The sequence below is a fragment of the Phyllostomus discolor genome, chromosome 4 (genome assembly GCF_004126475.2).
Source record: "Phyllostomus discolor isolate MPI-MPIP mPhyDis1 chromosome 4, mPhyDis1.pri.v3, whole genome shotgun sequence".
NCBI lineage: Eukaryota > Metazoa > Chordata > Mammalia > Chiroptera > Phyllostomidae > Phyllostomus > Phyllostomus discolor.
In genome coordinates, this window is record NC_040906.2 from 28,493,348 (window position 1) to 28,509,116 (window position 15,769).

Below are 15,769 nucleotides of genomic sequence, written 5' to 3' on the forward strand. Positions count from 1 at the left end.
AAAGAGGGCAGCAGAAACCACACTGACATCTTGGCCAAGTACTTCTGGCAGAGGAAGCAGCAAGTTCAAAGGCTTTGAGTGGGAACTTGCTTGGCACATCTGGCCTATTCCAGGAAAGCAAAGAGGCCAGTGTGGTTGGAATGGAGAAAGTGAGGATAGAGCGGTGGGAGATGAGCTCAGAGAAGTAACAGAGACGTGAATGTGTTTGGCAGAATGATGGTCTCCCAGAGAGCTCCATATCCTAATCCCTGGACACTGTGACCATGTTCTGTTACTTGCCAAGGGGAAATTAGGATTGCAGATGGAATTATGTTTGCTAAACAGCAGACTTGAGGTGTTTAGATCATCCTGGATTATCTAGCTGGGCCTCATGTAAACATAAAGGTCCTTATATGTGAAAGAGGAAGTCAGAGTGTAAAAGGAAATGTGACAACAGAAGCAGAGGTCACAGAGATGTAATTACTGGTTTTGAAGATGGAGGAAAAGGCAAGGGACAGATTTTCTCTTAGAGCCTACAGGAAGAATAAAACCCTCCCAACACCTTGATTTCAGCCCAGTAAGATGACTTTGACCTCTAAAACTGTAAGATAAACTGATATTGTATAAATCAACTAAACTTATAGTAATTTATTACTGTAAGTTTATTAGCAGCAATAGGAAATTTATACAGTGAAGCCTGCTGGCCATTGTGAAAGGACTTTGGCTTTTACTCTAAAAGGGGTGCTGTATCATCTGGTAGTGTTGCCATAACAACAACAAAAAAAGATTGGGTGGCTTAAGCAACAGAAATTTATTTTCTCACAGTTCTGGAGCCTGGAGTCAAAGACCAAGGTGTTGGCAGGTTGGTTTCCTCTCAGGACTTTCTCCTTGGCTTGCAGATGGCTGACTGCTTGCTGCCTCTTCACATGGTCTTTCCTTTGTATGTGTCCATCTCTGGGTCCTCTCTGTGTATCCTCATATCTCTTATGAGAACACCGTTAAGATTGGATTAGGGCCCATCCTAATGGCCTCATTTTATCTAAAGGCCTTATCTCCAAATAGTCATATTCTGAGATATCAGGGGTTAGGGCTTCAACACATGAATTTGGGGGTGTGGGACACAGCTTAGCCCCTAACAGCTGGGAAGCCATCAGAGGATTCTAAGAAGAGTAACATGATCCAACTTGCATTTTTGGAAAGACTAATTTGGCTAGTGATGAACACTTCATGGATGTTTTTAAAATTCTCTATCAAAGACCTGCTGATTGTATCTATAACTTTCCAGGAAGATCCTTCAAGGCAAATTATTCCCTGCCATCTTCTAAAACCAATTCAAAGAACCTACTCTTGGTCGTTGTAGTCTGTCCTGGGCTCCATGTCAGCCGGCCTCCAAGTTCTGCCTAGGTAGCACTTGGGAAGGCCAATGGAGCAGCCAGGCACAGGAGGGCCCACTGCTCTCACTCTTGGGAAGAGGTTCAGGTAGACATCGACATGACCTTCAAATGGGCATAGGAAGAAACTGCTCACCAGTCAACTCTTAACTTGGGTCTGTCCTCAGACATGCCATCTCAACTCTCTGAATTACATCCTGTTTGTGAATCCTCTAATTTTCTTGCAAACATATAATATGCTTTTTGTATAAAGTTTTCAATTCTTAAACATGAACTATAACTCACCTGTTGTAACCATGTTTCAGCAGTTCTTGGGAATTTTTGGTTTTGTTTTTTATGATATCAGGAGCCTTGAAAAATGGCAGGAGCTGGATGTTCTCAACCCCTGAGAGACACAATTAGCAAATCACTTTATCTGCAGTTCTCTATGGCACTTAACTCTTTTTCCTCTATTTTCAGTGTTTAGGTGCCTTTTTCTCTCTTATACTCATTCCAGTTCTCTTGGTACAAAGCACTGTGGTTTGCATATATCAACCACTCATTGAATTCATTAAATGAGAAAATGTTGATTGATGTCAACAAAGTGTCAAAATTAGGTCAGTGTAATTGGAATAATGTGAGTAAGAGGTTCACAAAGGACAAAAAGAGTAAAGAGGAGTCAGTCTGGATTGATCTTACCTTTTACTTTTCAATGAGAGAAACCCAATTATCTGACAAAATGAGTACCTATGTAGTCACACTCTGACCATTCCAGAAGTTCTAAAGTTAATGCAATGCTGTGGAAGGTCTCAGTTTGCTCAATGAGATTTACTACGAGCAAAAAAAAAGGACATAAACTAAAATCCATGGTCAGCTTTTTAAAAGAGACCCAGTGGTTCCCATCAAGGCTTTCCTAAATTCAAAGAAAACAGACCAAATTATCATTGTAGACATTTGAATTGGGAACATATGGTTTATTTAAGTTGCATTTAAATGGTTCTAACTCTTAAATTACATGTTGACCTTGCTGTATCATCAGTGTATATTGCTTACTCATGATCATTTTTTAACACATAGAATCTTTTTTTTTTTTTTGCCAGTGAAAGTTAAACTCAAAGGTTGGTAGTCACATCTAAGGAGCCAAATCCTAGCAATGGTTTCCTCAAGAGAGTCCTGAGTGCCTCTCTGGAGGGCCCCTGAGGTCTAAACCAGACTGATGGTTATTGACTAAGATGGAACTGCTTCCACCAGGAAAAATCCTCCCAACCCCACTCACCACATCCAGAGTCAGCCACAGATTGTGAACCTGTCCCACCCTGGCAACCAACTCCACAACACTTAATGATACCGTGGTAGTTTTGATTGTGGGTAAAGGGAACATCTAGAGCAGGTTTCAGTTGTCTATACCACAGCAGCTGCCTATGGCAGGTGTACATGTGTCAGTACACCAGTATGTTGATGCCAAGGGGAGAGGCCTCAACATCATATACCTAGACCTACCTGTTTTTGTCAGCACCTCAGAAGGTAGTTACTCTTATACTCTTTCAACCTTCTAGATGAACTTCCTTATAAATACTCTTTTGGTGTTTGGATACCTGATATTATGCTCATGTTTCTGTACCTGAAGACAAAAATTCATTATGGTCAGAATTAGCACCAGATCTCAAAATAGTAATACTTTGCTTATCCTGAATCCTTAACTTATCCTTATCCTTAACTTAACTGGCTATTTCGGAATCCTAGAACACCAAATTCTGGTGCACATTAGAAGAAAGGCAGTTGTGTAGACAAAGTACGTGTCATTAAAAAAATGTGTGCATTTGAGATTATGCACCACTTATAGGAGAGCCCTTTGGATCTTCACTCCAAGTCTCTTGGCCCTTATTTTAGAAATGGTTCTACTATTAGACTAATGACTAGTTGATTTCCGACTTTTTTACTACCTGCCATTTTATCACAGCCTGTGTACTAATGATCCCTGGACCATTAAATATTTTCTGTTTTCCCTGGCTAGCATAGCTCAGTGGATTGAGTGCAGGCTGTGAACCAAAATGTCAGAGGTTCAATTCCCAGTCAGGGTGCATGCCTGGGTTGCTGGCCATGACCCCCAGCAACCGCACATTGATGTTTCTCTCCCTCTCTCTATCTCCCTCCCTTCCCTCTCTAAAAATAAATAAATAAAATCTTTAAAAATATATATTTTCTGTTTTCTAAAGCATAATATTTTGAGAGCTGAAAGGGGCCTCAGGGATCATCTCAGGAATGACACTTTTTACAGATGAGTGGTGGGGTTAGGGCACAGCGCCTGAGCTTGGAACTTCTCTTTGTTCTCTGGTTGCTTCTGAGCACACCTTTCTCTTACAGTGTGAAAAGCCATTTAGGAAAACAAGAGGAGAGCAATAATTTACCTTATGTGAGTAAAAGTGGAAAGAGGGTGATGGGATTACCAGTTATTGAGTACCTACTGTGTGCGAGCATGGGTCCTTTACACATACTTACATCATTGAATCTTTGCAATGATCTTATGAGGAGGTGCCATGCCTTCCTCATAGTATGTGGCTGCTAAATATCAGGACCAGGACTCAAACTTGCCTCAGCAAGACCCCAGAGGGAGTGTTTAATTACCTCTCTACTGCCTTGTGTAGGGCAAAGAGAGTGTTCCAGGGAAACCAGATGGTGGCAGTCAGTCCAGGCTGGGGGGCAGCTTATACCCAGATGCAGGGAACCCTCTGCTGCACTCAGAAGTCTACAAGTGAAGGGTGAAGGGCCCTCAGGGCATGTAGGGGAGTAGGAGCAGGAGGTTCTGGAAAAAGTGATGGGGACCAATCCCTGAGGGACCTTGACACCTGCCTAGAAGTTTGGACCTGATCTTTTTGGTATCTAGGAGCTTTTATGGGTCTGACACAGGCATGGGACCAGGTAAGATTTACATTTTAGAAAAAAAAATCCCTTTGGTGGGATATAATTGGTGTGTTTTACAACTTTCTGCTTTTATCTATTTTTTTTCTTTCTCCCCCAAACCTCTTAGAAAAGGATCATGTAATACCTTAATGGTAAGGAAAAAAATAAACAAAAATGTCATAGCCTTCCAGGAGGAGAGGATGATGAATTTAGGGGCACCAGACTGAAAGCAGAGAGACTCACTGGGAAAGTATCTCCAGAGCTAAAGAGACAGACAGTGGTGGCCTCAGGCTATGTCAGGGCCAGGGGTGTGAAAGGATAGAATGAAGATGAGAAACATTTAGGAGGTAACAGTGGCAGGTCTTGTATCCTGCAGGGCTGTCCTGCACAACTCTAGAAGGCACAGTTGTTTCTGGGTTTGTGACAGCTGGTAGCCCTGCCCAGATTTGCTGTGACTTAGCAGCTAGCAGGGGACAGAGAAAGAATTAACTTTAAAAAAAGGGGTTTTTTAACTGTGCTAGGCATTTTCTCATATGTTATTTTGTTTTATTATCACTAATCCCTTTGAGGAAGTTATTATCCTTATTGTCTGAAGAAAAAACTGGGGCACAGAGATGTTGAGTAACTGTGGTTGGTGGCAGAGTTAGGATTTAAACTCAGTCCTGTCTAATTTTGAAAACTGAGTAATTTCCACAATACTCAGCTACCTCCAGGCTCCTGGCCATAATGGAGAATATAGAGGAGGAACAGGGCTAGGTGTAGAGTATGGAGTGGGTGTCAACGGTTATGTTTTGGATCCAGTTGAGTCTTGCAATTGGACCTCAGGAAAGAAATCTGGAGATACGAAGGTGAGTGGAAACTGGGAGATAGCATAGGAAGGACTTGGGTGCTGGACTCCCATCTCATCTCTGTGTTTTTAGATGTGAGTAGGGCACTAGCAGACTTGAAGGAATCTCAGCATGCTGCAATATTATCTTACCTTCCACCTTGATACTCAGGAAGTAATCAACGTGTCACCTGGCTATCGCCTCTTTCGGAATAGAGAGCAAATTTCCGTCACCTTGGGAGATGAGATGTTTGATAGGAAAAAGCATTTGAAGTCAGAGATCATGGACAAAGTCAAAATTTCCAGGTAATGTCTTTGGACCAACATGCAGCTCCTCAGACCTATCCTTGCCTGGCTGGGCCTGGCCTCAAGGATAAGCCCCAAATGTCCACTCCCAGTTGCAGAGTCCCTGTTCTGGGGGTTCTGTAGCGTCAGTTCATGCCTCAGCCATAAGCCCGCTCCTCTCCACACTGCCTCTCTGCTCCATCAGCCTCATTCTAATCAAATTGAAGGTCAGGTCAGTCAGCTGATCTGGAAAACAATGGGTGTAGTGTGATTCATACTAGAGAGCAATTTTTCCTGAAACTAATGGACTGATGAAATATTTATAAAATAATCCAAATGTGTTGGGCGAGAACTCAGAGTACAGTCAGGGGTCCTGGGAAATCCAAGTACGCCTCCCTTTTTCATTTTGTACAAAGGTATCACTCAGTTCTCCCTCTGGGAGATGTAGCGTGAAAGAGTCTGGCCTAACTCCATCCCAGCTGAGTACACTGTCATCCTTTCTGTTACTCAGGTCCCACCCACTCTCTATTCTATAATGCCATGTAAAGGCAGTCCCCACATCCTTTTCATTCTACCTCCAAAGTCTCTCATACCTTCTCCATCCCCAGCTGGTAACTTCCTTTCTGCACTATCACAATGGCCTCCCAGTGAGTATCTCTTCCTTGGGCTTTAAATTGCTGTGAGAAAGTATTTTTTCATGACAGAAATTTAAAAGATCAATAACAACAACAGAAAACACACACACACAGACTAATCGCCTACCTATTTGTAAGTATGCAGAAAGGATACTGCCAAACCATTAGCAGTAGGAAGGGATTTGAGAAGGGATTCAGACTGGGGATAAGCCCACTATTGAGAGAGGTCATGTGTGGAGCCACCCTGATCCGATTTGGCCTAGAGAAACAAACTCCAGTCTCTATCTTCCCTCCAGTGGGAACATTCAGGCGTTGTTTTCTTTGCCCTGCTCATCCAAGGCCCTCTGCAGGAGGAGATGGGCCATGTATCCATAGTCAAGGCAGCACTCTCAACCACTTCTTGGCCTCAATAAGAAAGTTGTCACCGGTTGTGGCATAACAAATTACATAATCCATACTTGCTTTATTCCCTGGTAAAGCTGTGAGTATTGTTTGCATTGAAGATCATGTTATCAGTCCCCTATTGTTCAACCTTCTCATACCCTTTTTTCTTCCTCATACTTTGAGGCCCTTTCCTCCTACATCCTTTTGTTTTTCTAAGCCTCTTGAACCAAGGACCTCCTCTCTGCTGCACTGCACACAGCATGGCTTACCACCCTGTTTACTCCAGGTCAACCAAATACAGCTGAATAGTCTTAGACATCATGAAAGCTCCATATCCAAAAGCACAAAAAACCCTTATCAAGTCTGAAAGCCACTCTTAAATCCCCTCCTCATCCAGTTTCTGGCCCATTTTTGTGTCTGATTCACTGTCAGCATCAATTTTATTCCTTACCTTTTAATTTCTTAATTTTTCTGAAATTCTTCCCCCTCCATTTCAACTATCATTACTAAATCAAGGCCAAACCCTAATAGATTTATGACATATTCCTCTTTCCCTTCTATTCAATAGGCAACCAAACCACCCCACTCAGTTCTGACTAGCTTAACCAAAAGCATCATGTTTAAGGCTCAACTACCCTACTGCCAAATTCCTTCTCCCCACTCTTCTACTCCTCCTCTCCCACTCGAGTGATGGTGGAGTAGGTGTAGAGCATGGCTCAGCTCTCACCAGGCCACAGCCATTCATGCTCAGGAGGAGGCCTAATTTGCATGAAATAGAAGCTCTGTGGATGATTGAAGAACTGCTTATCCCATAGGACTGATATCATTGCTGACCTAGAAGAGCAGATCTCAGAGCTGACGATGATAATAGAGCAAATGAACAGAGACCACCAGTCTGCCGAAATATCGGTGAGTGATCCTTAAGTTAGCTGACATCCCTATGGGTATAGGAAAGGCCAAGATTTTCAGATCACCTGCCATCTGTCAAGCATGATCCTAAGAATTTAACTCATGGAAGTCATGTTGTCCAGGCAAGAGCTCTGAAGGTAAGTCTGTGGTTACCCAGTGGTCTTTCTCTGTCTCATCTTCATCCATAATTGCAAGAACTCAAGTTCTTCCTCAAGTCCCAACTCAATTTCTGGGAGTTCTCCCAGTGCCTCAGGTGTGTTCAATGCCCCTGTCCTCTCCACGTTAGAGGATGCCAGCCATTTCCTGCCTAGTGGTAAGATAAGTTTCAGAGGTTGTGAAGGCTCTTGCTTGGGGCACCAGCACGGTCACTGCTTCCAGTGTTGCTCAAGAGCTACCCAGAAGCCTCCAGTGACCACTTCCTGTTGCTATTGAAACTACCAAAGCCCACACTTTAGATTCTGCTGATGTCAATTGCACTCTGTGTTACCTGGGGATTTTGGTGACACTTTCTTTAGATTTTAACATCTATTTTATCATAGTCTCTTCTTTCCCCCTTTGAGCAGGTGTGGCAGGTGGCCTGGTCTGGAGTGATAATCAGAATCCCCCACCATCTTTCCTGTTGTTATTGAAACACTCTTGTAAAGGTTGAGTTCCCAGCAGGCTCACCCCTCACCCTCTATCCCCTCCCAGATGCTTCTGAATCCTACAGGGACCCAGCTTGTGACTCAGACTGAGCCCTCCCCTATTATTGAGTCATTACTATATTTGCCTGAACACACTGCCATGTTTATGGTTTCTTTCTACCAAAAGAACCTTTATTGGGCAAAACACTCATTTTCACTCACTGAAGCATCAGTCCTGCTGAAAACATAGTTAGAGATTATTTCCATGGAGGGATGTTAGATTGTGATCCTTAAAATTCTCCCATCTAAAAAAATGAAATAAAATTCTCTTACTTCTGAACACCCCACATTGTTGTGTGACCCTGTGCAAGGGAGGAGTGCTGGTGCCACTGTTTAGTCAGAGAGAGACAAGAACAAGCCCTGAACTTGTCTCAGATGGCAGCGGATGCTAACTAGTTTGGAAGTGTGCATTCCCACTGAGATAGTGACCAGAAGGTCTCATTTGTTAGAGTGGAAGTGAGCAAATCCTGCCTGCTGGGATACAACCATTCTACCAATGAGGATTTATTAACACTGATTTACAGGTCATTGAAGGCAGGGTCTGTGTCTTAAACTTCTTTGGCTTTTCCAGGCCAAGCCCTTTGTTCAAGAAATGATTGTTCAACTGAGTTATGTATCCCAGGGTCCAAAGGCCATGCTCTTACAAAGAGATTACAGCCCAGCAGAGGAGACCAGACCTGCTCACAAAACCTTGTAGTGACAGAGATGGTTTCCGTGCACCAAAACTATGAACTGATTACATGCCAGACAACATAGAGCGAGGCAGGAGTTGTTCTGTTCCCTCAGTAATGTTGGAGAAACTCGGGGAGTGGAGTGTTCCCCATGAATGAGAAGGCTTCTCAGAAGCTGCAGACTGGAATGGGAGTAGAGTCCTCAATCCTGTGTTGCTAATGATGGCCTCATTTCTAGCTCTCCAATGAAATGGATCTCCGCTGTGCTGAAATGAAGCAGAGCTTTGAAAACAAGAACAGGTATGTTTTCTAGCCCAAGCCCTTGTATACTGGAAGCTTAAAGTCCTCTGCATCCTTGTGGGATTTTATTTCACTGCGATTTCAGACAGAGTCAAATGGGATTGGGTGGCAAGGGGTTGAGGGAGATAGTATACATGTCTTTGGAGAACAGGATGGTTTGATTTGAGGTCACTGAAATGTAGCACAGAAAAGGTTATTCTTGGTTTTGCACTTTCTCTCCCAATTATTTATTTCCATTATAATCTCCCTTTTTGCTGATTGCTGAGAAGAGCCAATTTTTATTCTATATGGGATTTCCGTGATAAACAACTATCGTCCTCAGCCCAGCCCCCTCCTCTTCTCCTCCTATTTTCACTACTGCTACATTAGGGCCTGGGCAAAATGAGAAGAAGGTACAGTATAGGAGGGGCAGGAGCCACAGCCCCAAACACCTACCAAGGGGAAATAATGAGGTGTGTTGTCTGTGTGGGTAAAGACACTCACAAAATCCCCTCCTTGCTACCTGTTGGGCATCAGAGTAGCCACAGAAGCCCTGGCAGAGAGAAGTCTTCCTAATTGAGTCATAAGCTTGCTTTTTTAAGCAGACATTTTAAATTAATTAATTAACATTTTTAATTTAATTAATTAAACTTATTTATTTTATAATAGACTTTATTTTTTAGAGCAGTTTTAGGTTCACAGTAAAACGGAGTGTGAAGTACAGAAAATTCCCACATACCCTCTTGCCCCACACCTTCACAGCCAATGCCATTACTGACATCCCACACTACCATGGTGCATTTGTTACAATGGAGGACCCTGTATTGACAAATTATTAGCACCAAAAATCCATAGTTCACATTAGAGTTCACTGTTGGTGTTGCCAAAAAACACTATGTGTTTCTTTAACTTTTTTTATTGCAGTTGTCCCATTTTTTCTCCCCTTTATTTATCTCCACCCTGTACCCCTTCTCCCATCAGCATTCCCCCACATTCGTTCATGTCCATGAGTCATACATATAAGTTCTTGGCCTCTCAGTTTCTTATACTGTTCTTAACCTCCTCTGTCTGTTTTGTACCTGCCATTTATGCTTCTTATTCTCTGTACCTTTTCCCTATTTTCCCCTCCCCCTCCCCACTAATAACCCTCCACGTGATCTCCATTTCTGTGATTCTCTTCCTGTTCTAGTTGTTTCCTTAGTTTGTTTTTTGTTTTGTTTTGTTTTGTTTTTTTAGGTTCAGTTGTGGATAGCTGTGAACTCGTTGTCATTTTACTGTTCACATTTTTGACCATCTTCTTTTTTTTAGATAAGTCCCTTCAACATTTCATATAATAAGGGCTTGGTGATGATGAACTCCTTTAACTTGGCCCCACCTGGGAAGCACTTTATTTTCCCTTCCATTCTAAATGATAGTTTTGCTGGATAGAGCAATATTGGATGTAGGTCCTTGCCTTTCATGACTTGGAATACTTTTTTCCAGCCCCTTTTTGCCTGTAAGGTTTCTTTTGAGAAATCAGCTGATAGTCTTATGGGGACTCCTTTGTAGGGAACTCTCCTTTTCTCTTGCTGTTTTTAAGATTCTCTTCTTACCAATGGCATATTTCACAGACATAGAACAAACACTTCAACAATTTATATGGAACCATAAACGACCCCGAATAGCTGCTGCAATTTTGAGAAAGAAGAGTAAAGTAGGAGGAATCACAATACCTAACACTAAACTATACTACAAGGCCACTGTAATCAAAACAGCCTGGTACTGGCATAAAAACAGGCACATAGACCAATGGAACAGAACAGAGAGCCCAGAAATAAACCCAAGCCTCTACGGTCAATTAATATTTGACAAAGGAAGCAGCAACATAAAATGGAATAAAAATAGCCTCTTCAACAAATGGTGTTGGGAGAACTGGACAGCTACGTGCAAAATAATGAAACTCGAGCACCAACTTACACCTTATACAAAAATAGATTCAAGGTGGATAAAAGACTTAAATATAAAGCGTGACACCATTAAAGTCCTAGAAGAGAACGTAGGTAGGGAAATCTCAGATATTTCACGCAGAAACTTTTTTACTGACTTGTCTCCTAGAGCAAGGGACATAAAGGAAAGAATAAACAAATGGGACCTCATCAAAATTAAAAGCTTTTGCACAGCTAAGGAAAACAGTATCAAAATAAAAAGAGAACCAACTGTATGGGAAAACATATTTGCTAATGATACCTCAGACAAGGGTTTAATCTCCAAAATATATAAAGAACTTACACGACTCCACTCTAAGAAGACAAGTAACCCAATTAAAAAATGGGCAAAGGACTTGAACAGACACTTCTCCAAGGAGGACATACAGAAAATCCAAAGACACATGAAGCGATGCTCAATATCGCTAGCCATCAGAGAGATGCAGATTAAAACCACAATGAGATACCACTTCACACCAATCAGAATGGCCATCATAAACAAAGCAACAAACAACAAGTGTTGGAGAGGATGTGGAGAAAGGGGGTCCCTAGTGCACTGTTGGTGGGACTGCAGACTGGTACAACCATTATGGAAAGCAGTTTGGAACTTCCTCAGAAAACTAAAAATGGATCTGCCTTTTGACCCAGCAATTCCATTGCTGGGACTCTACCCTAAGAACACTAAAACACCAATACAAAAGAACCTTTGCACCCCGATGTTCATAGCAGCACAATTTACAATAGCTAGGTGCTGGAAGCAACCTAGATGCCCATCAGTAAATGAATGGATCCAAAAACTATGGTACATTTACACAATGGAATTCTATGCAGCAGAAAGAAAGAAGGAGCTCATACCCTTTGCAACAGCATGGATGGAGCTGGAAAGCATTATGCTAAGTGAAACAAGCCAGGCAGTGAAAGACAAATACCACATGATATCACCTTTAACAGGAATCTAAACAACAAAACAAAACAAAACAAAACTATCAAAATATAACCAAAGACACTGAAATAGGGGATAGTCTGACAGTGGCCAGAGGGGAGAGAAGAGGGAATTTCAGGGGGGAATGGGTAGGGATTACAGGAACAAATTTGGAGGACACATGGACAAAAACTAGGGGTGGGGGGTAATGGGGGGAAGGGGGGAGGGTTGGGTGGAGGGGCTGGAACGGGAGGACACATGGACAAAAACTAGGGGTGGGGGGTAATGGGGGGAAGGGGGGAGGGTTGGGTGGAGGGGCTGGAACGGGAGTAGGGGGGAGAAAACTGTACTTGAACAATGATTGAAATAAAAATAAATAAATTAATTAATTAATTAAAAAGATTCTCTTCTTATCTTTAATCTTAGGCAATGTAATTATGATGTGCCTTGGTGTGTGCTTCCTTGGGTCCAACTTCTTTGGGACTCTCTGTGCTTCCTGGACTTCCTGGTAGTCTATTTCCCTTGCCACGTTAGGGAAGTTCCCCTTCGTTATATTTTCCAATAAGTTTTCAAATTCTTGCTCTTCCTCTTCTCCTTCTGGCACCCCTATGATTCAGATGTTGGAATGTTTAAAATTGTCCTGGAGGTTCCTAAGCCTCTACTCATTTTGTAGAATTCTTGTGTCTTTATTCTGTTCCAGTCAAATGTTTATTTCTTCCTTCTGCTCCAAATCATTGATTTGAGTCCCAGTTTCCTTCTCTTCACTGTTGGTTCCCTGTATATTTTCCTTTATTTTACTTTTTATAGCCTTCACTTCTTCCTCTATTTTGCAACCATACTCAACCATTTCTGTGAGCATCCTGATTACCAGTGTTTTGAACTGTGCCTTTGATAGTTTGGCTATCTCTTCATTACTTAGTTGTATTTTTTCTGGAGCTTTGATGTGTTCTTTCATTTGGGCCATATTTATCTGTCTCGGTGCATCTGCTATGTAGTAAGGGGCAGAATCTTAGGTATTTGCCAGGGTGGGGCAACTCAGGTCACACTGCATATGTGGGGGAGGGGTCTGAGCAGGAACAATGCCACTTGCTCAGCTCTCCAGCTGGCTTTCAGTCACTTCCTTCCCTACCCACAAGCAAATTGGGCCCTTCTGATGCTGATTCACATGTTGGTGGGTTTGTGTATATTTAAGGACTCTGTGGGTCTCTCCAACAAACTCTCCTGTGAGGCTGGGAGTTTCTCCTGCTGCCTCAACCCTACAGGTGTTTTCACTGAGGTTTTGAGGCTTTATTTCTCCACATTGAGACCCTGGATTGCACAATCTGTCCCACTCCCCTGTTTTTCCTCCTGGTTTATCGGTACACAAATGTGGGACTACCTGCTCTACCAGCTGCCCCACCGGCCCTAGTCCTCCAACCACCAGTTGCCCAGCTGCCTGTCTCCACTCCTTCTGCCAGTCTATATGAATGTTTCTTTAACTTCTTGGTCATCAGACTTCCATACAGTTCAATTTTTTGGCAGTTCTGGTTACTTTTTGTTTTTAAATTTGTTGTCCTTCTTTTGGTTGTGTGTGGAGGCAAAGTGTATCTACTTATGCCTCCATCTTGGCTGCTTTAGAAAAATTTTTATTTATTGATTTTTTAGAGTGGAGAGGGTAAGAGAGGGGGAAGAGAGAAAGAGAAACAGAAACAGAAAGAGACATCAAGTTGTTGCTCCACTTATTTATGCATTTACTGGTTGTTACTTGCACGTGCCTTGACCAGGAATCAAACCCACAGTCTTGGAGTATTGGGACAATGCTCTAACTAGCTGAGCTAACACCCTGCCCAGGCACATTTTATGGGTTTTTACAAATGTATAATGACATGTACCCACCATTATAGGATCATACAGAGTAGTTTCACTGCCCTAAAAATCCTCTGTGATCCGTCTGTTTATCTCTCTCTTCCCTCTAACCCCTGGCAACCACTGCACTGATCTTTTGACTGTCACCATAGTTTTGCATTTTCCAGAACAACAAATAGCTGGAATCATACACTGGCAGCCTTTTCACATTGGCTTCATTCACTTACTAATGTGCATTTAAGTTTCTTCTATGTCTTTTCTTGGCTTGGCAACTCATATAGCCTTTCATTTCAACACTCACCTTAGGAGCTAGTGCAGCCCACAGTTTCAAGACTGTGTTCTTAGGGACCATCTCTGGCACCCACCATCTCCATTCAAAATAGTTATTGGTGAAAACAAGAGTCCTTTCCCCACTTCTGTGGATAAATGCTAAGAGAATGCATCAAAAAGTGAGGGTCTCCCAGCCTGCCCACTGGCTTCTTATGTGAGGGAGGAGAGATGGGATCAGGTGAATATAACAGCTCAACTCTGGACTTCTTTTCACTGATGACTGTGGCCTTCTCCTGGGGTCCCACAGGGAGCTCAGAGAGGCTCACAGAGCAGAACTCAAAGAGATGGAGAACAACTACAAAGCAGCCTTAGAAGCAGAGAAGCTGGCTGCTGAGGAAAAACTAGGTATGTTCAGGACCTGGAAGAATGACCATGGTGAGGGGCAGGAGGCTGACCTTGTGGGTCTAGGGAATTCTCATGGCCACAGATGGGCTGTAGCTGGACTTTCAGAGCTTCCTCCTGAAGCTCAGGGAGAGGAAGTGATTGAGAATGAAACTGAAAACAGGGAAGCCATGTCTACCAATGTCCTTCCTACACCTGGAAGATAGAAAGACCTGTGACCAAGTTTTGAGATACAAGCAAGTTGCTTGATATCAAGTCTCAGTTTCCCCATCTGGGAACTGAAGACAATAATACTTTTCATTATCAGAATGAGAAAGCACTTTTTAAAGTATATTTAAAGTTCTGCAAATATAATACTACTCTAATTCAGTAAGTTTCATCACCTGTAAAATGATGACGTTTTGTTAAATTCTAACTGGTACACTATAACCTGTGTTGGCCATTTATCCCATTGTTTATGCTGCCCTTGAGAAGAAGAAAGTGTGTCTTCTTCCAAATTCTGGGTTTATAGTCTAATCTCCAACAGAGAGAAGGAGAAATTGTATAACCTTCTCGCTTTCTATTGCCTTTCATTTTTTAAAAAATGGTATTTATACCTTGCTGATTTCCCAGTTTTTAAAAGAGACCATGCATTGTTTTTAAAATCAATGTATACTTGGAAATGTTATTTTAAAAAGAGAGAAGCAGGTATGTGCTATAAGATTTTGCTTCTCTTCTCCCAAAGATTCAGGTTTACCCTTGGACTTAGTTCTCTGACTTGGTGCTATGCCTGAGAAGCATATTATCGACAGATACTGGACCTCCTCTGAGAGCTCAATTCAGTAGATTGGGGGTGGGGGGGGGGTGCCCAGGCACTTGAGTTTCTAATAAGCTTCCAGAGTGATTCTTGAGGCACACCGTGGTTTTACCTCCTAAGAGATGAGTTTGAAGTGGGAAGGGTATGCAAGAGAGCTCACATTTGAATTTGAAAGTGTGCATTTCAGAACAGTAAGGATGATGCTGTTGTTTTCCTTTTGTCCAGAGGAAATGGGAAAGGAATACAAGTACTTGAAGACTATGTTTCTTATGTATCAGGTGAGATTCAGAGCTTCTTGTTGGATTATGAGAGTAAGAAAAGCAAGGCTCATGCTCTTGCTTGATGCTGTTGGGATGAATCTAGAGCTCTGACCCAGAAAACAATTCCATTAAATTCCCAGCATCCTTGGACCTAAATGACATACACTAACTGAGCCCAGAGAGAAGAGTGAACCTTCGGACTGTGACGGCTTCCATGTGTGACAACTCAGTCACCCCGACCCTAAAGGAACCCATTGAAAAATATGTTTGTGATTACAAAAGTAATACCTGCTCCATGTTTTTTAAGGAAATATATAAAAACCAACAACAGCAAAAACAAAAAGAAAATACTATTACCACCCAAGACAGCAGCTGTTAATATGTGTAC

At 42.3% G+C, this 15,769-nt stretch overlaps 1 protein-coding gene across 7 annotated transcripts in view; it reads left to right on the forward strand.

Annotated features, from left to right (window-relative positions):
- The window catches only part of FLACC1 (flagellum associated containing coiled-coil domains 1), a 37,416-nt gene that overhangs the window by 7,546 nt on the left and 14,101 nt on the right, over positions 1–15,769 (forward strand). For 6 of the 7 annotated variants that reach the window (XM_036023085.1, XM_028510378.2, XM_036023080.1 and 3 more), the window contains 6 exons: positions 3,714–3,762; positions 5,249–5,382; positions 7,196–7,289; positions 8,882–8,943; positions 14,231–14,328; positions 15,347–15,399. In XM_036023085.1, coding sequence (XP_035878978.1) covers positions 3,714–3,762; positions 5,249–5,382; positions 7,196–7,289; positions 8,882–8,943; positions 14,231–14,328; positions 15,347–15,399 — 490 coding nt within the window. Of the gene's footprint in view, positions 1–1,197; positions 2,346–3,687; positions 3,763–5,248; positions 5,383–7,195; positions 7,290–8,881; positions 8,944–14,230; positions 14,329–15,346; positions 15,400–15,769 lie in introns of those variants that run through there. The other variant, XM_036023084.1, reaches the window with a different exon arrangement.